This window comes from Dermacentor albipictus, chromosome 1 (genome assembly GCF_038994185.2).
Source record: "Dermacentor albipictus isolate Rhodes 1998 colony chromosome 1, USDA_Dalb.pri_finalv2, whole genome shotgun sequence".
NCBI lineage: Eukaryota > Metazoa > Arthropoda > Arachnida > Ixodida > Ixodidae > Dermacentor > Dermacentor albipictus.
In genome coordinates, this window is record NC_091821.1 from 167,908,748 (window position 1) to 167,933,729 (window position 24,982).

General features: G+C 47.6%; 1 protein-coding gene across 2 annotated transcripts in view; it reads right to left on the minus strand.

Annotated features, from left to right (window-relative positions):
* Positions 1-19,882: 19,882 nt before the first annotated feature.
* Positions 19,883-24,982, minus strand: part of Polr3D (RNA polymerase III subunit C53) — a 75,968-nt gene continuing 70,868 nt past the window's right edge. For both annotated transcript variants that reach the window (XM_070528925.1, XM_070528921.1), the window contains exon 8: positions 19,883-20,251. In XM_070528925.1, the coding sequence (XP_070385026.1) occupies positions 19,964-20,251 (288 nt within the window). In that variant the 3' untranslated portion in view covers positions 19,883-19,963. The remainder of the gene's footprint in view (positions 20,252-24,982) is intronic.

The window sequence follows — 24,982 nt, forward strand, 5'->3', positions numbered from 1 at the left end:
ACCAGTCTGGTCGGGATGAAACATGAAAAAGGAAGACGTACACCAACGAAGTAAAACTTTTTAAACACAGAACGTTTCGGCTTAAGCCTTGTTCGCAATGGGTCAAAAAAGGTTGGAGTGCCTGTTTAAGTAGGTTTTAGCATGAGGCGCAAGCACCGCGCGTTTTACGCGCGGTTTCCTTTGTTTCGAAGGAACTGGAAATCACGCCTGTACCTGGAGTCCCTCGAGCCAATCAACAGGACACACGCTCAATCGAAACGAAGCAACCCTATCCCCGTCTTAGGCGCAGTGCTTGCGCCACATGCTAAAACCTACTTAAACAGGCATTTTAGAAACAATTTAAAATAAATTTAATGTGAGCCCTGTTTTTTTTTCTCTTGCTGTTAAGATTCGGGGCAAGAGTGGCGACAGAACACGCGAGCTCATGAAATATGCTTCAAGAAAATTATTAAACAACCGTTTAATAAGGGGCAGATGGAAACTGTGAGATCGTAAATATGCCATTATAACTGTGTATCGTGTGCGATGTAGGCTGCAATTTAATTTATTATTTTAAATGAGTAAAATAAATCATAACAGATATCGCACGCGCCATGAAATCGCAGAGTTCTGTCAGTGCGTAAGTTTCTTTCTCAGGAAGGTGCGTTGGCAAAATCAATTTCCGAAGAAAAGAGTATCGAAAACAGAAATCGACGTTTCGCTCGCACATGCTAACCCTTTCTGTTCGATATAAAAAGCTTCTATAGCAGCTCACGAGCTGCTAAAGTTCCCGCTTTTGCCCAATGCCTTCACTCACGACAAACAAGACACACACGAGGAGACCTTGTAGAGCGTCATGAGATGCGCAACTCCATTTTTCTTAAAATAGTTCGAATGCTCCCTCTGACAACGAGCTGAAAAAGACAGGTTGTGCCCCATCGCACTACATGCGCTGGAAAGAACGGGTGTCAACAGAAACGCGCTAAACCCTTTCGCGCGTTGCCACGTGGGGATTGCGCTGAAATTCGCCTCAGCTGCGGAAAGCCCTACGCACTACAAACATGCCGGTACATCAACGACCGTCTGAAGGAGCATTTGAACGATTTGAAAAAAAAAATGAAAAATTGAGGCGCGCATTTCGCGACGGCACCGCAAAGCCTGCTCATGTCAGCCTTGTTTTTCTCGAGCGAAAACTCTGGGCAAGAGCGGGAACCAAACTGACCCTGAGCGTCTAAACTTTAATACCAACCAGGAAGAGGAAGCGCGTGTATACCAAACAGCAAACATATGACCAAACATCGATTACACTGTTTTCTTCTAGAATTGATTTTAGCAGGACACTTGCCTGAGAAATAAGTTGTCGCGCGGCCAACACCATGCCATTTCGTGGCGTGTGCGCTATAAGCTGCAATAGAACGCTTTCCATTTGTAGCGCATGAAGCAGTTAGTTGGCGCCTCGTTTCTGATTTCTTTATATCTAAAAATATTTCATCGCGTCTCAAAAACCACGTTAAGTAAGCCCGAAAACTTTGAAGCACGACATATCAAGAGAAAGGACGAGCAGACTGAACGATTCCACTGAGATGGATTTGTTTGAGGTTCCCCTTGTTCGCATTGATAGAAGAAACGCATGCTGTAACAATAGACGTGGCTTGTGTTGTTTTCGTGTGCGCGCACAAAATTGCGCCGTCTGATGCACCTCTTCCTGCGATCATTAAATCAGCTCGAACTTGCGTGAGTACGTGTGTCTTATTTGCGCAAGTCTTCTACTGTGCCCCCCCCCCCAAAAAAAAGAAACGATAACGATAAAGAGGAATCGTATAGGTGTGGCTGGCACTGTCAAAGCCCCTCTTTAGGCACTGAAGATTAACGGAAAGGCGCAAGCGCCTTCAAAGCTACTAGGAACAAGCAAAAAAAAATTACCTTAATGATGTTTTTCTTAACCATTTTACAAAGAAATGCATCCAGCACACCTTCAATCCCTTCACCTAACTTCCCTCAAATGTTTACGCAGTAATACATATTTGTGCAGTTCAGACACTCTGAAATCCTGTGTCGCGACATATCGTTGACAGCTAATTGGGCTGTTTTAGATATTTCCGCGTTTTCTTTGATAAGCAGAAGTTTGAGTTACGGCTGCCTAGTAATCAAAAAAAAAAATGCGCGGCATAAGCAGCTTTGAGCAGACTCGTGAGGCCACTCGTCAGTGCGCCACTCGCCAAGCCTCTGCCGAAGGTACACAAAATAACGTCCCGCCACAATTCCGGGGGATCTTAATTATACTGCATCGCAAGACGGTCCTGGCACCCTCCACTGCGCTCTCTATTCTGAATATGCACCGAACTACTTAATTTCAGAAAACAGTCAGAACGGTAAAGAAACGGAAAATGCAATTATTATTATTCGTTCCATTCGGCGCAAATGATACTACACGCTTCTGTTTTCGTGGCGTAAATGGTTCTTGAATTTCCCAATTTGTGTGTGGACACACTATATGTGGCCCCTGATCCTTTTGCATATGATCATCACAATTTATCATCGCTTTATCACTTCAGATTTATCCACTTCGCTAGTGGTGCCCAGACACTTATTTTAAAGCCAAGATACTCCCGAGAAAAAAGCTGTGAGGCATTAAAAAAGTCACAGATTCGCACGAAAGGCGAAGCATCGGTTGCGATATCAAATTAGTGGACAGCTATACGAAGTAAGGATAGTGGTTTTATCGGCCGTATAAACTTGTAAACATCGGCACACTAATAAATTAACAAGCATGGTGTCACGCACGCACAAGCACACTCACCTACTCGATGGCCGTAGAAACTCGCTGTCAAAATGCTTGAGTAAGGAAGGCCTGCAGCAGCAGCGAGCGAACTAACCTTCGTGCTGTGTCTCGCATCAACATGAACTAAGCCGCGAAAACAAAGCACGCACAAAGCTACGAGCCGCCGATGCACCTATAATCTGCCCCCAACGCAGATCGCTCTCAATATACGGCCGGGCGACCACGCGCAGTCGCCGCATGCGCTGTTGCAGCCGGAATAAAAGTCCCCCCCCCCCCCCCCCCCGGTGGCTCGCAACGTTGGATGCCTTGCGCACAACGGAAGACGGAGCGCTTCCTGCCCGCCCGCTTTCGTCTCTTTCGCGCGGGCGAGATTGAGCCGCGATCGTGGGCTCCCCTCGCACGCCTTCACTCGCACATACAGGCGGTGTTATCGCCCTTGGACTTTATACGGAACCTCACGGCGACGGCGACGGTGTAAATGCGCTTAGAATATCTATATAATTGCAATAATTGCGCGCATTTCTCAGTCTGGACCATCGTTTACAGAGCTTTCAAAGGAGGACGCCATATCTAGGCTGAGGCGGCTGTGAAAAAAAAAAAAAAGAAGAAGATGGCTGAGAGAGCTCTCGCAAATCTTCGTGTTCGCTACCAGTGTATGCATTTGCGGACGCTTCTTCTAAAGCTGCGTACGCCTCAGCGAAAAGTTCTGAGGCATAGAAATCGCACGGGTTTACCAGCCTGTATCATGGTTTACTCTGCTTCTAGAGGAGAGCGTGATGTCGGCTGAGGCGACCGTAAGAAAAAAATAAAGAAATTCAGTGCCCTTCCACTCTGAAGAAGGATGACCAGCGAGGCTGTGTATGTGGGCCCCTTAATGGCGAACTGCACCTCAGCCGCGGGTCAGCCCGGTATTGCTCTATATTCGGGACCGGCCCACGCATGAGGAGTGCTTGACGCCTGCTTCACCTTCGCCGCCGGTCGGCCCGGTATTGCACTACCGTCGGGATCGGCTGACGTACGGGGAGTGTTTAACGCCTGCTTCACTTCCGCTGCGGGTCGGCCCGGTATTGCACTATCTTCGGGATTTCTTTTTCTACTCGTGGACACGATAGTGGAGAAAGTAGCCTTTAACAGTTTCTCTGTAAAAAGAAAGAAAGAAAATGGCTACAAGCAGCTCACGAGATGGTTTCGCAACTTGTGTCCACACTTGTGGACACGGCTTTCAGGCTTCAAATTGATTTTTGCGTCACAATTGTTTTTCCGTTAGCTCCTGAAATAGTGTGAAACAAAATTTTAAAAGCAATTCCTCATTTGATGGCCAAACTTTTTCTGGGGGGGGGGGGGCGGGAGGGGGGCAGCGAAGAGCTTACGAGACATCACTTCCATGGCACTGCAGATTTTTAGGTGTCCTTCTGGTGGAAGCTAGGAAACAGTCACGCGTGTGCTTTACCTCAGTCCATGTCGATACGGTTTTCAGTGACTTCTTTCAGCTTTTGTTGTCGTGTCAAAGACACGTTTATTATATGTCTAACTGCGGCAAGGTTAAAAAAATTAAAAGCGTTTAACCAACGAAACAAGACTCTGATGATTGACATGATAAAGTGTTATAGCTAACAATATGTAGGAGGCGGTCACGAAGTCAAAAAGTGTAATGCAACTCATTTATAGTTTATACATACACAACCAGAGTAGCGTAGTGGCTTATGATGTTGCGCTGTTGAGCTCAAAATCGCGGGTTCATTCTCGGCCCCGGTGGCAACAATTCAATAGGGGCGAAATGCAAAAACGCTTGTGAGGGATACGTAGATTTAGGTGTACGTTAAAGAACAGGAGGTGGTCAACCCAGAGACTGTGGTTTGGGCACGTAACTTATTAATTTAGGTTATACATAAAGAGACAACGAGCTGAAACAATCTGAAGTAACCTTAACGAACTGTTTAAGGACTGTAGTAGAATAAACAAAGAATATCAAACCACACTGCGACGGCATCCAGCAGATGTAAAAATGTCCAAAACCAAAGAAAGCGCACTGAAATATCGGAAACAAAGAAAAATTGTAATGACATTCTATTAATTGCAATAAATCACAAGAAAACTGTAAAGGTGGACAAAGCACACCTGACAGCATTATTATAAATAAAAAATACGCAACAGATGAAAGCGCACCATAATACTGAATGCAAGAAAAAAAAACTAAGGAGACCTAGCTTTTTTTCTAGAGCTAACAAGATATGCTGGCGATAGCCAAAGGGCAACCACATTTCCTCTGATAAATGCGTTTACACAAGATATTCACGACGCGTTTTTACAATTTATAGAAACTGTTCGTTCACTGGCACTATATCTTGAAATGTGCATTGCTGTTCCAGTTAACATTTTTCCGTACTGATTTTTCCACGCTACGAGAACATCCAACCATGTTTGCAAAACGACGCCAGTACTGCCACGTCACCGACGATGTGCCGAAAGAATTCCAAAGGGTACGAAGAGATAAACAGGACAAAGAAAAGAAAATTGTGCGGCGTGGCTGAATGAAGCGCTGGCGGATATTGAATCAATTCTCATGTGACTTATTTTATTTCTAACACGTATTTTCCCGCGTGAAGTGGGCGTATGCCCTCCGGTGGAGAAATGCTATTCTGGCCTTCTTTTCACACATCCTCCTCGGCGACCAGCCTGGATGACAGTCCTCAGCGAAAACACGGCTCGGTCCCTGAATATTCCGGAAGTAAAACAGGAAAGATTGCCGTAGAACAAGGTCCCTCCCATCCTCGATGTTCGGCGGCGGGGATACCTACGTACTCCTTCAGGCTAGGTGGCGTATTGCTCCGCAGAGTACATACAGGCGTTCGCACATTTGAACAGGCGCCTAGTATAGTCAATATAGTTGCTTGTTACCAGCATTGATGGGGTCGCGGAACGAAAGCTCGGCCTGGCCGGGATTTGATCCCGCGACCTCGTGCTTAGCAGTGCAACACCATAGCCGCTATAAGCCACCGTGGTGTATGAAGCTTCGTAAATTGAGATACGTTGTCACACGAAAGTATAAGAAATAGTACAACCCGTCTCGCTTGCTTTGTTTGCATTCTAAGGCGTCATTTCTGTCCTTACTTGGGTGTTCAACTAGTGACTGGAAAAGGTATACTAGCATTCGTTGGGAGCAGCCTGTGTGCCAGCTCATCGAAATTGTGCCCCGTTTTTTCTTTTCTTTTTTTACCTAACTTTGAGGAAAGCGGGAGAAAATAACGCTTTTTGGTCTTTGAAACCGTTGTTCGTGCCCCAGATCATTTGAAACTGCCACGCGCGAGATTCTTCAGGTATTGAGTGAGGCAGAGAAGGAGGAAGAAGACGACGAACCTGCTGCTAGCCATTCTGAGTAGCTCTGCCTACATTTATCGTTATTTTCGTTATTTTCTGGTAATATTACTGGTCAGAACGGTTCAAGACGTCTGTAGACTCGAAAAGGTACCTTCCGTATCAGAGACCGACGGGTGCTGCGCCACCCGCCGCCTCACAAGGTGCTAGAAGGAACCAAGCTGGCACCGACGAGCACCCCGCCATGACCTCCCAAGGGCTGACACCGGGTCAGAAACGCCAGCTGGTTTGTACAAGCCAGCCTGACTGCACGCGACAAGACACTGGTGAATCTGAAGACGAGTCAACTATCATCGAGGACGACAACGTGGCGAACCCTTCAGACCTAGACATGGACGAGGGTGGTTTCCGAATTGTGCGCCATCGTAAAGACAGGGCGGAGGGCATTCCAGTGTTAATCACTGCAACATCCGAAAGAGATGATTTAAGCCAAGTAAACCCTATTGTTCTGTATTCTGAGCTTGAAACGATTCTCGGTGGAGCACCAGTGAAGAGCCACTTCACAGCACAGGGAGCATTGCTCTTAGATGTAGAGACAGAAGGACAAGCCAACGTGCTTCTAGAGACCAAGAATATCGGTGGCATAGTCATATCTGCCCGTGTCCCACACAGTTATATGAAAAACACGTGCATTGTTAGAGGAGTCCCTAAATGGTACTCGGATGAAGAGCTGCTCACCTACCTGAGACCTCAGGGAGTATTCCATGCAAGAAGAATCATCCGTCGGGTCCAAACCTAGTCATCTGAATGGGAGTCAAGGCGCACTAACTCGGTGGTTCTCACATTTGCTCCAAATTCTGAACGCCCGGAGATCAACCTTGGTTTCACCAGACACGAGCTTGTCGACTACGTGGAGACACCACCACGCTGTTTTAAGTGTCAGCGCTTCGGACATATCGCTAAGTACTGTCGTGGGGAACAGAGGTGCAAGCGCTGTGGGGGACCCCATGACTTTAAGACGTGTGCAAGTAAAGACAACTTTGTGTGTGCAAATTGCGGCGGTGACCATCCTGCTAGCTACGGTCGATGTCCTGCGCGGACAGCTGCTCAGCGAAGAATTAAGTTGTTTGTTCTGGGTCCAAAGAGTGCAAGCGCACCATCAAACACGAAGAAGACGTCCAGAGCGCCACAACTAACTGGTTTGGAAACAGAGTACGCATCTCATTTCCCGCGTCTCACACCGATAAACGAAGTTATTGAGCCAACGCAAACGGTCACAGCGGCTGAGAAACCTGTTCGAAAAGAGTCCGAAAAACGCACCTATGCGGCCGCAGTAAGCCGATCTCAAGTACCACGTGGCAACAGTCAGCAGGAAAACTGCCAGCACGTGATTCGCGCTGTTAGGATTGGGGGATCAATCCCATCGCTCGTGGTCCTTTGCCAAGATTGGAGTACGGCATGAATTCGAAGGTAACTGGCCCATGCCGTCGTCCAACTTATTTACGCTGAGGACGTCGATGAAGTGAAGAACTGCTTCTCATCGAGAACGAGGAATATGGGTTTATTTACAGAAATTAAATCAGTCTAACATGACTGCTTGAGAAAAAGAGTATCAGTCCAACATGACTGCATGAGAGAAGTGAATCAGTCTAACATGACTGCTCAAGAGAAGTGTGACCAGCATTCGCACAACAACAGTTTTTATACACTCGGTCCGCCGGCCATACGAGGCGGCGACTGTTCGTTTACTCATCGCCAACTTGCTGCCGCTCCGCAGAACAGTTTACGTACACAAAGGCACACACATTCCGATGCCCAAACGACGGCGTTGGAGGGGTGCCGTTCCGGGAAGTATCGGTGCCAATCGTAGGTAGCTCGTTGTCTTGCGTCACGCCGAGGCATGAGAAGCACCAAAATACGGCTTTCCCGCGGCAGCTTGTCCATGCGTGTCAGATCAGGTCCGCGTTGGGGAACTCCGCAACCATTGTTCGCACACCGAACTCGTTCGGTCACAATGTCGATGGGGCTGGAGGAAGGAGGCGGTTTTCAGCACAAAGGCCGCTTCTTCGAACGCCTCCTAGCTGCAGCGACGGTGAGGGGGAGATGCGCGTCGTGTCGCCCTGTCGTAACTGGGTGGCAATCTTGCCTTGCAGCTCGCCATTCTTAACAGCGCAAAGGCCGCTTCGAACGCCTCCTAGCTGCAGCGACGGTGAGGGTGCGGAATGCGCGTCTTGCCCCCTTGTCGTAATTGGGTGGCAATTTTGCCTTGCAGCTCGCCATTCTTAACAGCGCTTTGTTCATGGCACTACGTTCCCACGTCGTGAAGATGCCTGCTAGTTCAAAGAAGGATATGCTGGAAGCAGTGCTGGCTCTTGAGTCAGTAATACTCTGCTCTACTTCCACATACCCTCAGTAGCATAACGGCAATTTCTCGCCCACTTGGTCCATTCCGTCGTCCAAAAGTGCCCTTAATAATGCAATGGAACTGCGCCGGTATTCTACAGCGTCTTTCTGAATTCAGCCTTTTCCTTCGAGACATACCTGTATCAATTCTAGCCCTCTCGGAAGCCGGTCTCCGAAATGGAAGGACGATCCCAGGGTACATCAGACATGGAAATCCGAGTATACCATCATTTTCAAATGGAAGTGCGATGATATACATCAGGCGAGAAATACCTCACGTCACCTTACCAGTGCAAGACCTTTGTTCTACCTTCTTGGAAGTCGCCGCTGTGCAAGTGTGCCTAGGAAAACGAAAACTCAGTGTGGTGTCGGTGTATATAAGTCCGCGCAGGAAGGTCTCCATGGAGGCGTTCATAAAGGACTTTGCATTCGTTGCCCCTCTCCTATAATAATCTGTGGCGACTTTAATGCACATCATTCGCTTTGGGAAGATAAGACTGCAGATTCCCGAGGCACGGAACTTGTCACAGCCGCGGATGCTGCTGACTTATGTATCGCGAACGATGGCAAACCGACTTTCTTCAGACCACAAGATTCATGGAGTGCCATAGACCTCGTGATCCATTCTACAGACCTTGTCGTATCGTCAACAACGGCCCCAGACAGGATGGGCAGTGACCACTTTCCGATCTTCACCAACATCACCAGATTTCGCACTGCTGGGCGACAATTCTGTGCTGTGACCCGCTGGGACACATACAGAGAAGCGTTGGACGAATCCCCTGGTGAGCTGTTCGCAGATATGCTGCGGAGCAAAAGAGTGGCTACCTCAATGTTGAAACTGCCAGATCATTTCCCTACTCCTGATTTGAAACTAAAGAACCTCTGCACAGCGCGTAGGAGAGCGGAGCGAAAACTAATGAGAAAAACGGGAAATCCATCTGCGAAAACTGAATACAACAGGATAAACGCTGTCATCCGTCGTCACACAAAAAGGTTTAGACGAGTTCAATGGGCTGCTTTCTGTCAGAGTTTATCGGCGTTTACTCCCATGACAAGGACATGGGGAGTAATGAATAGCCTATCCGGAAAGATTCGCCTACACAGGCCATTCGAAGCACTTGCTTTAAAGCAAGGAAAAGATTTGCAAACCCTTGCAGAAGATTTTGCAGACGTATACACATCTGGCAGATCAGCAGGAGTATCGAACCTTCTGTTGTCTGAAGCATTCCATACCATGGATACACCGTTCACCTTTCGTGAGTTGGATTTGGCGCTTAGCAAATTAAGAAGACGTTGTGCTGTGGGTCCCGATTCGATCAGCAATCAGATGCTGACAAATCTGCCTTATGAACGAAAACTAGCCCTTCTGGACATATTTAATCACGTCTGCAGCACAGGAGAGATCCCAGAAGCGTGGAAGACAGCATGGGTGGTGGCAGTGCTCAAGTCCAGAAAGGATCCTGCAACCCTCACCTCATATCGGCCAGTATCGCTAACATCACGCGTATCAAAGTTGATGGAAAGACTAATATGTACAAGGTTAACATGGTATCTTGAGCAAGGAAATAGACTGCCATCATGTATGACCGGATTTCGTCCACGGTTGAGTGCCCAGGACAGTGTCTTGGATCTACTAAGCCATATCGAGCACCATCGCGTAGACGGCCTTTCCACACTCGCCATCTTTATGGACGTTGCCAAGGCATACGACTGTGTGCTTCATGCAGGCATCATCAACGGACTCCGAGCCATGGGCGTCTCGAGAAATGCTCTTCGATTCGTCCAGGTGATGATTATTGTTGTGTGGCAGAAGGGGCACTCCAAACGGTGTAAACTGTTCTTAGAGTATAGAGTGCACACTCTAAAAACGTTTGCACCCTTTGGGGTGTAATTCTGCCACACAAAGATAATCGTCATCTGCCTTGATGCGTTTCCTTCAACTCTGCGACCCCGGTACTTTCCAGTAACGAACGGCATGCGCGTTATCAGCATGACATAGCATTCCCGACAGGAAAGTAGCGGGCGCGGCGTTTTCAAGAAAGGAAACGCATTAAGGCAGATGACGATTATCGTTGTGTGGCAGAGATACACTCCAAAGGGTGCAAGCTTTCTTTACACTCTTAAAACGGTTGCACCCTTTGGGGTGTATATTTGTCCCACAGCGATAATCGTCATCTGCCTTGCTAGCGTTTCCTTTCTTGAAACTCGGCGCTCACTACTTTTCTGTCGAGAATGCTGCGTCACACTGATAACGCGCATGCCGTTCGTGACTGGGAAGTACCGGGCTCGCAGCGTTAAAGAAAGGAAACGCGGGCAAGACAGATGATTATTGTTGTGGGACAAGATACGCCCCAAAGGGTGTAAATTTTTCTAGGAGTGTAGATTGTACACTCTACACTCTAAGAAAAGTTTACACCCTTTGGAGTGCCCCTTCTGCCACACAACGATAATCGTCATCTGCCTTGATGCGTTTCCTTTCTTGAAAACGCCGCGCCCGCTACTTTCCTGTTGGGAATGCTATCATGCTGATAACGCGCATGCCGTTCGTTACTGGAAAGTACCGGGCTCGCAGCGTTAAAGAAAGGAAACGCATCAAAGGCAGATGACGATTATCGTTGGGTGGCAGAAGGGGCACTCCAAAGGGTGTAAACTTTTCTTAGAGTTCACTCTAAGAACAGTTTACACCCTTTGGCTTGCCCCTTCTGCCACACAAAAATAATCGTCATCTGCCTTGATGCGTTTCCTTTCTTTATCGCTGCAAGCCCGGAACTTTCCAGTGACGAACGGCACGCGCGCTATCAGAAGAGGCATTCCAAAAGGTGTAAACTGTTCTATGCTGATAACGCGCGTGCCGTTCGTCACTGGAAAGTTCCGGGCTTGCAGCGATAAAGAAAGGAAACGCATCAAGGCAGATGACGATTATTTTTGTGTGGCAGAAGGGGCAAGCCAAAGGGTGTAAACTGTTCTTAGATTGTTTAAGAAAAGTTTACGCCCTTTGGAGTGTATATTTGCCACACAACAATAATCGTCATCTGTCTTGCCCGCATTTCCTTGAAAACGCTGCGCTCGTTACTTTCCTGTCGGGGATGCTATGTCATGCTGATAACGCGCACGCCGTTTGTTACTAGAAAGTACCGGGCTCGCCGCGTTAAAGAAAGGAAATGCGGACAAGACAGATGACGATTATTGCTGTGTGGCAAATATACGCCCCAAAGGGTGCAACTGTATTTAGAGTGTAGCCCACGGCGCACCACGCGCCAAGCTCGCAAGCAATGCCAAGCGCGCGCATTGGCATTGCTTGCGAGCTGGCTCGTGGTGCGCCGTAGAGCGCGCGCGCGATAAGAAAAAAAAAACAGAACGCGTGGCGTACAGGCAAAAACAAAAGTAAGCGGCGCGCGCGGCCCGGGGGAAAGGAAGCGGAGTGGGTCGGCATAATAAAAACAAAAAGAAAAAAACGCTAGGGGGGGGGGGGAGGAGGCACCGCGCGGCTGCTGTTCCTGATGCCACGACAACGTAAACAATCGTGTGCACCGCCATTTTGCTAGAACATCGCCCTCCTGTTAGGGCCGTAACTGGAGGGGACCTTGGCGCTAGCGTCGAAAGAGCGTCTGCTCGAAAAGAGTCAATGGCATGAAGTAATTATCGTGAATTATCGCATGAAGTGTTGAAACCTTTAAAGAGAAGGCAGCACCAAAAAAATGAGATAAACGCGCCCATTGCTGCTAAGAATTTTCGCACACTAATAAAGTGGTGCGTATATGTCCTATTATCCTAGAAAGGGCACAACTGTGGAGGCATCTGATTTAAGGGTCCTGAACCACCCCTCCGGATTGGTGAAAAAACCGAGTCCATGGATGGCATATGCTGTTGCAAACATCCCAGCCAAATTTTGCGGTTACGCGAGGCGTATAGAGCTCGCAAGTGGAGTGCAGACACTTTTTTTCTCAAACGCTCTTTTCAACAGAAGCCTTCATACTCTTTTCTGGGCTGCCATATTTCATCGTATAGCAGATTCCCATAGGCTGCTGCTATTGGCCAATAGCTGACATAAATCAAGGGTGTTTGGATTTGTGCACTTCTTCCTACTATATATATATATATATATATATATATATATATATATATATATATATATATATATATATATATATATATATATATATATATGTATAGTAAAACCTCGTTATAACGAAACGGGATATAACGAACTAATGGACATAACGAAGCAATCGTGATTCCCCTTGAAATTCCGATACCCATGCATTGAAAACCTCGTTTTAACGAAGCTAAAATTTATAACAAACCTTTTTTTAGAGCTCAGCTCTCTGGCGCCCGTTCCTGCGTTTTGTGGCGCCGTCGACCCTCGCCGTAACCAGCTCCGTAGCCGGGGTCAGCGCGCTGCTCAAGCTGCACGCGCTCCTGGCGCCATCTCTCGCGCACGGTGCGAGCCTTGCTCTCTTCGCTCCTCCTCCAGTGCCACACATCTGCGGCGGCAATCAGAGCGCCGGCTCGTTGGCGGCTTATCTCAATAATGTGCTGCTGTTCAAGCCGAAACGCATAGCCGCCGCCGTTCGCCACTGTGTGTACCACCCCCTCCCCCTCCGTAGCGGCGACTGAGCGGTGTTCTTCCGGTTGCCGAAGCGCCGGCTCGGTATCAGCGGATCACGGTGCGCGCTTCTCAAGCCGAAACGCAGAGCCACCTTTAGTTGACTCGCGAGCAGTGTCAGAGGGCGTCAATCAGTCGGAGCGTAGGTCAGGTCAATGTCAGGTCAATGTCTTATAGCACGCGACGTGCGCGTCTCTCGGCCTCCCCTTTCCAGTGGAACTCGTGGACCCGCCCGCTCTTCCGCTGCGTGCGTGGGGCGGCGCCGACTGCGGTTTTGTTGTGGCTTGTCGTCTGCGTGTGCATCAAGGATGGCGGTGTTTCTATCGGTTCGCTCGTGCGAGTTCCTGCCGCCAGAAAGGAGATGAACGACGGCAACGGCAAACGGAAGCGCAAAATGATATCAATCGAGCAGAAGGTGGCTGTGCTGAATGCCGTCGAGTCCGGCATGAAGAAGAAAACAGTGACCGAAGATTTCGGCATAGCGTTGAGCACGCTGTCGACGATTTGAGCAGCAAAGCTGCCACCGGTGCTGTTGCACGTGGCATAAAATGCGACAGAAAGAAACTGCGAGCCCCCGCTTTCGAAGCTGTATAGAGAAGGCGGTCTTCAAGTGGTTTTTGGACGCAAGAGCAAGCGGCACTCCAGTGAATGGGGCACTGTTGCAGCGCAAAACGAGGGACTTCGCGTGCATCACGGGGCACGACGATTTTGTGGCGAGTGTCGGCTGGCTGCAGCGTTTTAAGGAGCGCCACGACATTGTCGGCAGGACTGTCAGCGGGGAAGCGCAGTCTGTCGTCCGCGAAGCTGCAGCGGCGTAGGTGGAGACAAACGTTGGACAACTGCTAGAAAAATAGAGCCAAGGATTTGTTCAACGCGGATGAGACACCCCCCTCTTCTACCAGATGCTGCCGCAAAAAAACCTTGGCCACCAGAGGTGAACGCTGCCAGGGTGGTAAGCAGAGCAAGGTCCGCGTGACCGTGTTGCTGTGTGCCAATATGGATGGGTCGGGAACTGTGTCAGCCCTCGTGGACGGCAAAAGTGTCGTCACCACAATGCTCTAAAGGCAAACGAAAGCTGCAAGTGAGTTATGTGTCCAACCGCAAGGCTTGGATAACGAAAGAAAGTTTCGCACAATGGCTGCGAGAGTGGGACGAGCGGCTGGACAAGCAAAACCGCAAGATATGCCTCATACTGGACAAGTGCGCGGCCCACCACACTGCCGCTGTGCTCAAGAACATCGAGCTATGCTTCTTGCCGGCAAACTGCACTGTATTTGTGCAACCCCTCGTGATCGACCGGATCCTGCTCAATATGAGCATGAAGCGCGAGTCCACGATCGACTTGTACATGGCGATCGAGACAGGCTGCTTGGATGGCTGGAGCAGCAAGCTCGATCGCCAATTGCTTCCGGCATGCCACGTTTGGCGTCAGCAGCGACGGTTACAGCGAAGATATCGGTGCTGCCGCCAATGAGGGTGCCGCAGGCGACCAAGCCCTAGCGTCGTGGGACGCTCTCCTTAATGCCGGCGTTGTGCCCGACTGCGACACCTTCTACACGTACGTCAGTGCCGATGCTGACGCGGTGACGACCGAAGAGCTAATAGAGGCGGAAATTGTGCGCGCAGTGACGGGGGTGCCTAATGACGACAGCGACGAGTGTGTCGACGACAGCCCGCAGCGCAGCCTAATATTGGCGAACCCGACGCACCGATGCCCGCACAAGCGCTGAATGCAGCAGACCTGCGGCGCCGCTTCTTTGGCGCTCACGATGACGGCGAGGACGGACTCAAGATAGCGGCTGCAGCTGAAAAAGCTATCATTCGCCTGAAGCACGGTGTACGACTTCTTACACCGTGGCCTGAAGACACGGCAAAAATCTATCTAGGACTTTTTTTTTTGCGAAGTGAGCCGCCAGCTGGTGTGCTGTTCATCGATCAGTGATGAGCCGTTTGGCGTGAATAAAGTATCAATTCCTTGCTGTTCTTTTTCGCTTTTTTTTGCGACGGCCGTTTCCTTATTAGCGTGGCGGGCTGCTGTGAGAGTTGGTGGTGAGTACATCCTCTCTTGCTTGCTAATTGTGAATATAAATGTATAGTGGCTATAACGAATTAATGGATATAACGAAGTAATTACGACTCCCCTTCAACTTCGTTATAACGAGGTTTTACTGTATATACACAGTGTAATAAACAGGCTTAAGTAAGCTAAAAGCTGCATTTAGAATTTTGATAAGAATTATTAACATTCGGAAGTAAAACTATCGTACTATCACCAACTATCAGATGCTAACGCTCTCCCGCACCCGCCTACACAGAAATCAAACTTTGGCTGCACTGCTTCTCGGTATCGTAGCTGTCAGATCTCGCTAATTTCAATTAGTTTTGAACACTGAACTAGCATCTAACCAGACGAAACTTAAGGTCATACCACATGTAGGCGTTGCAGCGTGCACTCACTCCTGGATAGACACCTTGCTAGACTTCGCTTCGTATTGCACAAAATGCACAATTTGGATGTGGCTACTATATGTCAGTTAAGCTGGCACAGGACAAAGCTGGTGTGCACCCCGTACAGACAGACTGGAGCACATGAGCGCAAGTGTGCACTCCAGCCCTATCGTGCACAAAGCCACTAGTTTGTTAAGAACGGCCAGCTGCAGTGCAAGTTTTGCCTACCAGTTGCGACTCTGGAGGCAACATCCCGTGAGCATCGCCACCAACCTCTAGCCACGGCGTGACTAAATCAACTTTGTGTCATGAACAATACGCGCACCCTCCACTCTCCGTCGCTTCAGCTAGGATGCGTTCGACGAAGCAGGCTTTGTGCTGAAACCGTCACCGTTGCGCTCTAGCCTCTTCCCCGTTGTGACTGAAGGAGTTCGACGAAGCAGGCTTTGTGCGCAACAGCACAACGCCGACCTGATCTGCTACGGGTGGGGGAGTTGACGCGGGACTGCCGACGCAGGCTTCTTCCCACGCACCGACCAAGACGCAAGACAACGCGCTACCTGGAACGGCTCCGAGTTCTACGAAGCCCCTCTGACGTCGGCTCCGGACCATCGCACCTGTGCGTATGCGTGTGTTTGTGTGTAACCCGTCCCAGAGAGAGGCGGCCTGTTTAAAATGACTAAACGAACGTTCGCATCACCTTGTATCGGGAGAGGACCGAGTGTTTAAAAACCGCTGTTGTGCGGCTGTTCAGGACACTCTCTCAAACAGTCATGTTAGACTGATGTACTTTCTCAAACAGTCATGTTAGACTGATATAAATACTGTAAATAAACCCATATTCCTAGTTCTCGATGCGAAGCAGCCCTTCCCTTCATCAACGTCCTCAGCGCGGATAAGTTGGACGACGGCATGGGCCAGCTACCTTCTAATTCATGCCGGACTCCAATCTTGACAACGGATCACGAGCGATGGGATTGAACCCCCAATCATAACAAGTTGCACGTAGCTGCATCTGCAGTGTAGTGTAGATATCGCGGCTGCCATGGGGCGCCGTGACGAGCCCACTCACTGAGCTTGCCGAGGACAACAGCATACTCCAATTGGTATCTGTGGGTGACATGACTCAAGGCTCGAGCGGCAACATCTGATGAACAAGTCGTTTGTTTCTCGAGTAGCACACCCTCGAGGTGTGTCACCATCATGGTTGAAACTCGTTACATTTAGAACCCTTTCAATGAGAGTCCGGAGTGCGGCATTCATCGCTTAGCCGATGTGCGTGCTGCTGACTACTCGCACAAGCGAGCATGAAGATTCGCACAATCGAGAATGAAGATGAAGTCTTTTCGACCCTCGGAAAATAATTGTCGCAGAGATAGGGGGGGGGGGGGTGGCAAAAGGAAATGTGCTACTCATGTCACCTGGTGCGAGAACACACAACCGCACACCGTAGCACAGTAAAGGGATGAGACATCGTGACCTTAGCCGTAAGCTGAGGGATGGCCTCCGAATTTGGTGGGTCGTAGGTGCCAAAATCGGAAGTAGTGGCGTCTATGTGAACATCCAAAATAAAATTTTAACTGCACGCCACACTGACGTTCAGTGGGCGGAGCTTTGTGGATGCCACCCTGCATCGCTGCAGCCTTCGCGATGCAAGGCATTGGAGAAGGAATTGGAGCACTGCAAGGGGTCAAAGGCGATTTTTGATTGCCAATAACTCCACTTCTGCTGAACACATTGAAGTACTTTTTGCTGTGAATTATTTTTGAAATAGTCTATTTTAATATCAAATGCATTTCTCAACTTCGATAAAAAGTGATTAAAAGACCCCTTTAAAGGGATGAACACACATCATGCTGAAAATGTCAGAAATAGTATTCTATGCAGTCGAAACTAATGTTCTCAAGAAATTCGAAACAGCAAAAAGAACATTCATCATAGAATGCTAATTGTCTGGACTTTCAGGCTTTGACTATGCATGGCACTAGTTTTTTGGGTTTTATAAGAAAGTGTACAGCGCTTTAATCCGCCTTTTGCGACGCCAAACTGCGCATGCGCAGCGCCCTAGCGGCTGAGGACCGAAGCAATTTGGCAGGCGCACGGCAGGACTCGACTCTCCTCCGAGTTAGCGGAGTACGGCCGTGGCAGGCGCTGCACTTGTCAGTGGAATAGGGCGCCAGCCGTTTCTCTTAGACTCTTACAGACCACCACATATCTGTGTCTTGCCGTTCTACACGGTGTACCCCGACGTATATCGCGACAACGCCTGCCCGTCCAACGGACAGACCTCCACTCTAGCACACACGTTCCGAGAGTCCGGGTCGAGATACCCCAAGTTCAGCAAGGAGGAGTGGGACTCGCGTTTGCGTAGCCCCGCTTTAGACAAGCGAATCCTGTCTGTCCGGCGTGGGACTAGCAGGGTCCCGTCCTCGGCGCGGAACTCCAATAAAGTTCCTTCCCTCATTTGTCAGCCTTGCCATTCTCGCTGCCGCGCGCACGGAACGCCTTCCAAACATTATTGCCATCGAAATTCAGCGCGATGCCAATGTCGTGTATCGTTTACGGCTGCACCTCCCGTGACGATCCCAGCAGGGCAATGCGGATTTTCCGATTTCCGTCGGTAAAACGCTATAGACAGCGCCGTGAAGCGTGGATTAGGGCTGCACTTTGTGACGGGTATGTACTCGCATATGCGGTTTACCTCTTTTTTTTTTTCATTACTGACTCATACAAATAATCTCGACGAAGATGCAAATGCACTATGTTTGAGCTAGCGAAACAAACGATCTCCGAGCTCGCGCGACCTGGTTGAGTGAAACGCGAAGCGTTTATTTTTTTTCTTTTCTTTTTTGTTCTATCGTGTCTGTGCGTCCGCCGCTAGAACGCCCGTCATTTCTCAACTTCACACCGTGCACGCTTGCAGCTTTATAAACGCTCAGCGAATGCTCGTGATGTCGGCGTAGTTGTCTGTCTGTGACAAGCTCACCTGCACTGCCGGGGCTGACAGATGTCGCCCAGACATCTGGACTTCATACTGACACGTGTACTTGTTTATCTTTTCCGAGTGACCGCTTTTCACCGTGAAACAAATGTTATCGCCCGCATGTATCGCAAGTTCCTCGAATGTTATCGATCGTTCTATCCGCTGTCTGTCGTCGCCGAACCTTGTGTAATCTGATTGCACGTATGCGCGACGCGAATGGTGTAGAACTTTCTGGAAGACACGCGGGCACCAGCGATTACTCTGGAACGTTCATTGGCTCAAGTAATAAAGCCGACACACTTGACCCGCTGATCAGATTTCGATGATAGCCGACTGTGTTCGCCGCTATCGTCGTGCTTTAAGTGTAGCCTGTTTTGTTTCGTCATTCACAGTGTTGCTACTGTGTTCTTTTCCGTCACTACTAAATGACAATACAGACGCTGTTTGTGTACACGCACCAGTTAAAAAAAAAGAGAACGCGGTCGAACGCTATGTTCGTACCGCGGCGCATTCTAAAAGGAAAACAGGTGCCCCACAAAGAGGGGGAATCGCCGATTTCAGTCATTCTGACCATGTTTTTTGGCATATTTGTAAATGTACACACACTTTATGTGGGCAAATAAAGTATGCAACTCGGCATTCTGTTGGCCTCCCCACTGTCTGTGTATGTATGTACATACGTACGCTTAGCACATGGCACACTATAAAGCAAGACATGTAGTGGTGAAACGTGATATTCGCCCTAAGAACTACACCTCATGCCCTATTCGAGTCATGTGTTTTTGTGCGAACTCAAACTGTTTTATTACTTATTCACTTTTCGCCACAGGTGCAGCGGTTTAAGACCAAGGAGGAGCTTGTAAAGCGTTGCAGAAGCTCTTCTTCCAACCGTTCCTCACGCTGAAGAAACCTCCCGAGTACAAAGCATTCACCAGCGGGCTCGATGGCTAGCGGACGATGACAAAATATGACGGCGCGTACACGTTTCAGTTTTGTCTCGCACGCTACTTGTTTGCAAGTGTTTGGCCAAGAGTCTCGCATGGGGCGGCTGTCGCGGCGCCTGCAAAATTGTTTTTCGTGGCCACCGCACGATGGCGCCACAATGCATCGCAAAAGGCGCATTGGCTATGCATCAACTTTCTCGTTCATGCAAAAATTTTATTTATAGGTTTTAAGTAGCCACATCATATATACATAACACACCTTACATTCCAAGGCTGCTGCTTATAAGCCCCTACCACAAACTCAAGCCAATCATACCATTACTTAACCCTGAATTTTCAAAACCTGCCCCTTTGTGTTTTGCTTCAATGAATGAACGTGTTGCATGCTACATTTTTTATCAAAGACAAGGACAACTGCACTATTTTACAGACATGCATATTTATTATATATACATTGGCTCTTTTATTTATTTGAACTTTTATTTTTTAGAGAGCCATTCTCAGGAAATTTCCTGAGAGTTTGCTGCAAGGAGCTGTTCCATGTCAGGCAGACATATGAGCTTGTTGAGTATGTGTCCAAGAACAGAAACATCAGCCCCTCCAACTTCAGATAGCCTCACAGAGATAAGTTCTTGGTGAAACGACAAATGGGTGCCTGTGTCCACTGATAGGGCTACAGTACCAAGAACCAAGCGGACACGCCCGGATTTCATCACCTGCAGCTTGCCAATGTATCCTTCAGGAAACTGTCTCAGCTTGATCTGGCCATTTTGTGACTGCTGTTCCTCCTGCATGTGGACCACAAGCATTGATTAAGGTTATTTCCACAACACTGTTACAGTAAATTAGAGGCACGAAGACTACACCTACATGCATGAGTTGTTTCATTCACTACAGCCTCCAAGTATTCAGAACAGTGGTATAAAAGTTATAAGCAGGAATAAGGTGCCTCAGAAAGGCTGGCCTCATCATCCTCGGCATGCTAGTTTTAACGGATTAGTAGAGTGACGTCACATGCAGTTGTTGTCGGTGGCAGCTGGTTGTAAAGGTTGAGACTGCAAAGAAAATGAGCGCTGTCGCCTGATGTCTTTAAGTGTGGTTCTTAAGACGAGGGGACAAGAGCGGGAGAGTGGGAAGGCGGGAGAAAAAAAAAGAGACCAAGAGGGAAAAAAGAACAAGAAAAATAAGGGCATGGGAGGGTGTTGGGTGAGCAAGAGGTTAGGGAGCATTCAGGGGTGTCATTGGTGGCATGCTTTTGTGTCTTTAGAAGAGGCGGTCAACTGGTCAGTGCGCGAGCAACAAAAAAGACCCAAAAAGACATCAGTTGAAAGAATTACTTGAGTAGCGTAGCAGCAATGTGTCGGGTAATTTTGAAGGAGTTAAGACGGCAACAAGGAGTCTGGGGTGCAATGCATGGGGTAGCTGAAAGGCAGCGGCTTGGTCTTTCAAGGAACGTTAGCCCCAGTAGCTCAACGCAGGCGTTGTCACAGTGGTATACAGTAGTGGCCACACCCTGTGTGGCTGAGGCGCCGAAAAAGGTATCCTGGCGTCTGGGACTTTGGAATGTGTTGGTGAGGGTGTTTAAAAAATAAACAGCCATATTAAGTGGGGGGGGGGGGGAATTGAAACTGGAATAACAAATAGGAGGGTGACATGAGTAAAAGTGGGTGGGAGCAGGTGTATATGGGAAAAGGGGTCATACAGTTGATATATGCATAAAAACGTGAAAGAGTATATTAAATTGACTTGTAGGCAAGGTAAAGCTGGAAATGGGAGGAATAGGTGAGGTTAAGAATTCAGGTTAGCGGCATAATGTGTTTTGTGCCGTGGTTGATGATATGAAGATTTCAGATTTAAGTTATAGCTTTGAGAGATTCTAAGTTGCCACATGCCAAATTAATTCCCGTCGGGTGTAGGCATTTTAACTTGTGTATGAGGTATGATTCCGTATACTTCCTCTCGCGAGGGGAACGGAAATTTGTTTGTAGTATATAGAGCCTTGCTTTGTCGAATATATGACCATGTTCATTAAAGTGGCTAGCTACTGGTATAGGTAAATTGTGTTTTGTATCCCCTCGTCTTAGAAACCACGCTTACAGACGTGAGGCAACAGCGCTCATTTTCTTTGCAGTCTCTCCCTTTGCAGCCAGCCACCACTGACAACAACAGCATGTGACATCGCTCTACTAACCCGTTAAAACTAACATGCCGAGGATGACGAGGCCACCTTTGACAAAGATAGGTCCTCCTATCGAAACGTTGGCCAGCCTTTCTGAGGCACCTTATCCCTGTTTATAACCTTTATACCACAGTGTGCTATTCCATCTGTCAGCTCCATTCTTGATTTAGTATTCAGAACAGACAGGGCATTTGACAAGCAACGGTAATTTTTTATGTCCAAATTTCACAGCAGTGGTGGGCATCATATTTGTGAGAAAATCAATACAAATTTTTGCTAATTGACTTTCTAATTACTCTCTTTAGTACACATACTATACTAATTGCAATACTGAAGCCTATCTGTGCTCCAGCCAAATCTACAAATAGCAATCATGAGATTGGAACCAGTTTTGTATGACCGTCCTCAAAGTTCTTGCAAAAGTCCATTGGCATTTTACTCACTTTCACACAAAGACTTCATTGGGCCATGCAAAAGAAAGGAAGGCTACATGAAACACCAATGAGGCCTATTTCATCATTGATTTTGGAGATGAATACCCCAAAAATGGTGCTATTGTCAAAATTCCTAAGTGGACATCATCATCAGCACTGACCAGCTTCACTTTGCAATTACGATATGTGCAACAGTTTCCAATAAATGATAGAGCCAGGCGTAATTGGCAGCAGAAAAAAAAAAAACAGAGCAGGAGAGCAGCCGCCTGCACTGAGAGGAGAGGGTACATGCTATAGAACGTAGTGAGGTGACTGCAGTGACGCAACAGGCAGGCCGATAGGTTTCGGATAACCATATCCAAACGACACCACTTATAACAAATATCACGGTCGTGCAAGATGCATTAGTTATAGCCAAGCGTTTATAATAAGAGGACATGCAAGAATAAGCCAACAAAATGGCAAAAACATTCATTATTTTCCAAAATATTCACTAAACTCGCTTTGCTCCTTTAATACCAACACAACAATTGTGTTTTCCAGATTGTTAAAAGCAGACAAGTGATCACCACCAATAGTTTTGCTGCAAGTGAGCTGTTTTAACGACGCAATGTACTAGGCCGCTGTTGATGCACTTACAGATGGTGGTACTGATTTCACCGTCTCCTCATTTACTTCATACGGTTTATTACTGACAATGTCTTGCACATCACAGCCGATGCTCTTATGTGTGTATGACTCTGCGACATCAGCTTCATCATCCGCATCAATGAAATCATGCCAACTAACGTCAGCAGCACTCGGCTGCTCTTCAAGAATACACTGCCGTAAGTTTACAGGCGAGTTATCATTGCTTCCAAGCTCTATAGTTCCAGAATCTCCTGTCCCACAAAAAAATTCAGCCTTGCGGAAACAGTTTTTGATGCAATGTGCGGTAGCCTCCATCCAAGAGCACACTACACAGTGGGCATGCAAGATGAGTGGCACCTTCTCAGAAAGCTGAATGGGACCTCCACAATCACTGTAAAGGAACGTGGAGTTATGACATATTTGTTCCATGACGTGCTGCCGTAAGTCACTTGAATATTATGACCATCACGATATCTTTGCTCATAATATCCAATCGTTCATTATAACTGGTATTGTTATAAGTTGGCTTGACTGTACAGCCGAACTGCAATATAATGAACATGGGTACAATGAATTATCAGATATGAAGAAGTAAATCTAAAATTTGGTTGGCTGTGCTTTAATTCAATGGGGTATTCTTCTACTATCATTAAATCAAGAATGCAGCCTTCAACACGGTATCAGTCATAGTGAAGCAAATTTTCGTTTGCAAGAGCCTCAGAATATATGCTCTGGCAGCAAAAATGTCACATTATAGTAAAATCGTGGTAAACGGAAATCACTTAACGGGACAATCACCTTTTGATTGGTAGGTTTTGTATTTAGATAATGCAAAAAACTTCCAATAATTGTAACCAAAATTTTCACATCACTTTGTAAACAGAACCGAAAATGGAATTAAAATGTTGACAACAGTCATGCCAGTCAACTTCTTGTAAGACCCATCGCCATGAGCATCAATTCACTCGTAACCTTGTATTCACGGGTGAAGTTACAAGGCCTAGCCCCCGCTGTTTCAATGATGACAAAGAAGCACGTGCACCATGCACTTACTTTGTAAAAGAAAGCAGAGATAATTGACAACTTCGAAAGTGGCTGTTATACGAAATTGGCATTTGGGAAGAAACACAGGGTTCCGAAAAGCAGCCTCACACGGATTCTGCACGACAAAGAGAAGTTGCGGAATGCCTTCAAAAGTTTGTGATTCAGGCATCAAAGGAAAAGACTCGCCAACCATGAAGAGCTGAAGCTGTGCCTGGTGTTGCGGCTGAGGAGAGCCCAGAGCCAGGACATTCTCATCAATGTATCGCTAATCGATACAAAAGCTGAAAAATTTGTTCTTCAGCATGGGATAGAGGCCTTCTCATACAGCAAAGGCTGGTTGACAAGGTTTAAAGGAAGAAATGGCCCCATTTTCCGCACCATTTCAAGGGAAGCCACGGCAGCTGATATCACTGCATGCCATGACTGGCGTGCACAATGGCTTTCGGAGATCCTGCATCAGTTCCAAAACAGATGATATCTACAATGTGGATGAAACAGTCCATTTGTTTTCAATCTCCTGCCATCGTAATCTCTCAACTTTAAAGGTGAGCAGCGCACAGGTGGAAAACTTGGCAAAGAGAGGCTAACTGTTCTCATCAGCGCACACGCCTGTCAGTGACAAGTTGAAGCTTTTAGTCATCGGAAGTAAAAGAATCCCTGCTGTTTTACAGGTGTTGCAACCTTGACCAATTTGTACGAGTCAAACATGAAAGCATGGATGAAGCAGGTTCTTTTTGGCAAGTGAATCCACAGCGAGGATGCACAATTTTCGTGGCAGAAAATTAAAGGTCTTTTCCTTGTTGACAACTGCTCTGGACATGGAACTGTAAATTGACAGAAGTTGAAATCAGAGTTCCTCAAGAGGTAGCTCCCACAGAAAAAGCTACCACACTTCCAGAAGCAGAATTAGGTGTGCAGGCTCTCAAGAATTTTTATCATGAAGAAACAGGATCTGATATGTTTGCACGAAGCTTGTTTTATGGAGAACACAATCCTAAATAGGCGGTGGCAAGGACTGAAGCAAGCAAAAATTTATGCATTCTTTAACGCGACTAGTAGCTGCACAATAAATTTTATGAATGCTATGACAAAACCCCTTTTGTAATTTTCTTAGCTTTTTGAACAACTATCAACTACATTCACCTCATGGAGCTTACAATTCCTTAAAACTATATAAAGAGGGTGTTGTGCATAGTGTTGCACTCTTGCTCATCTTGCTCAGTAAATGTAAC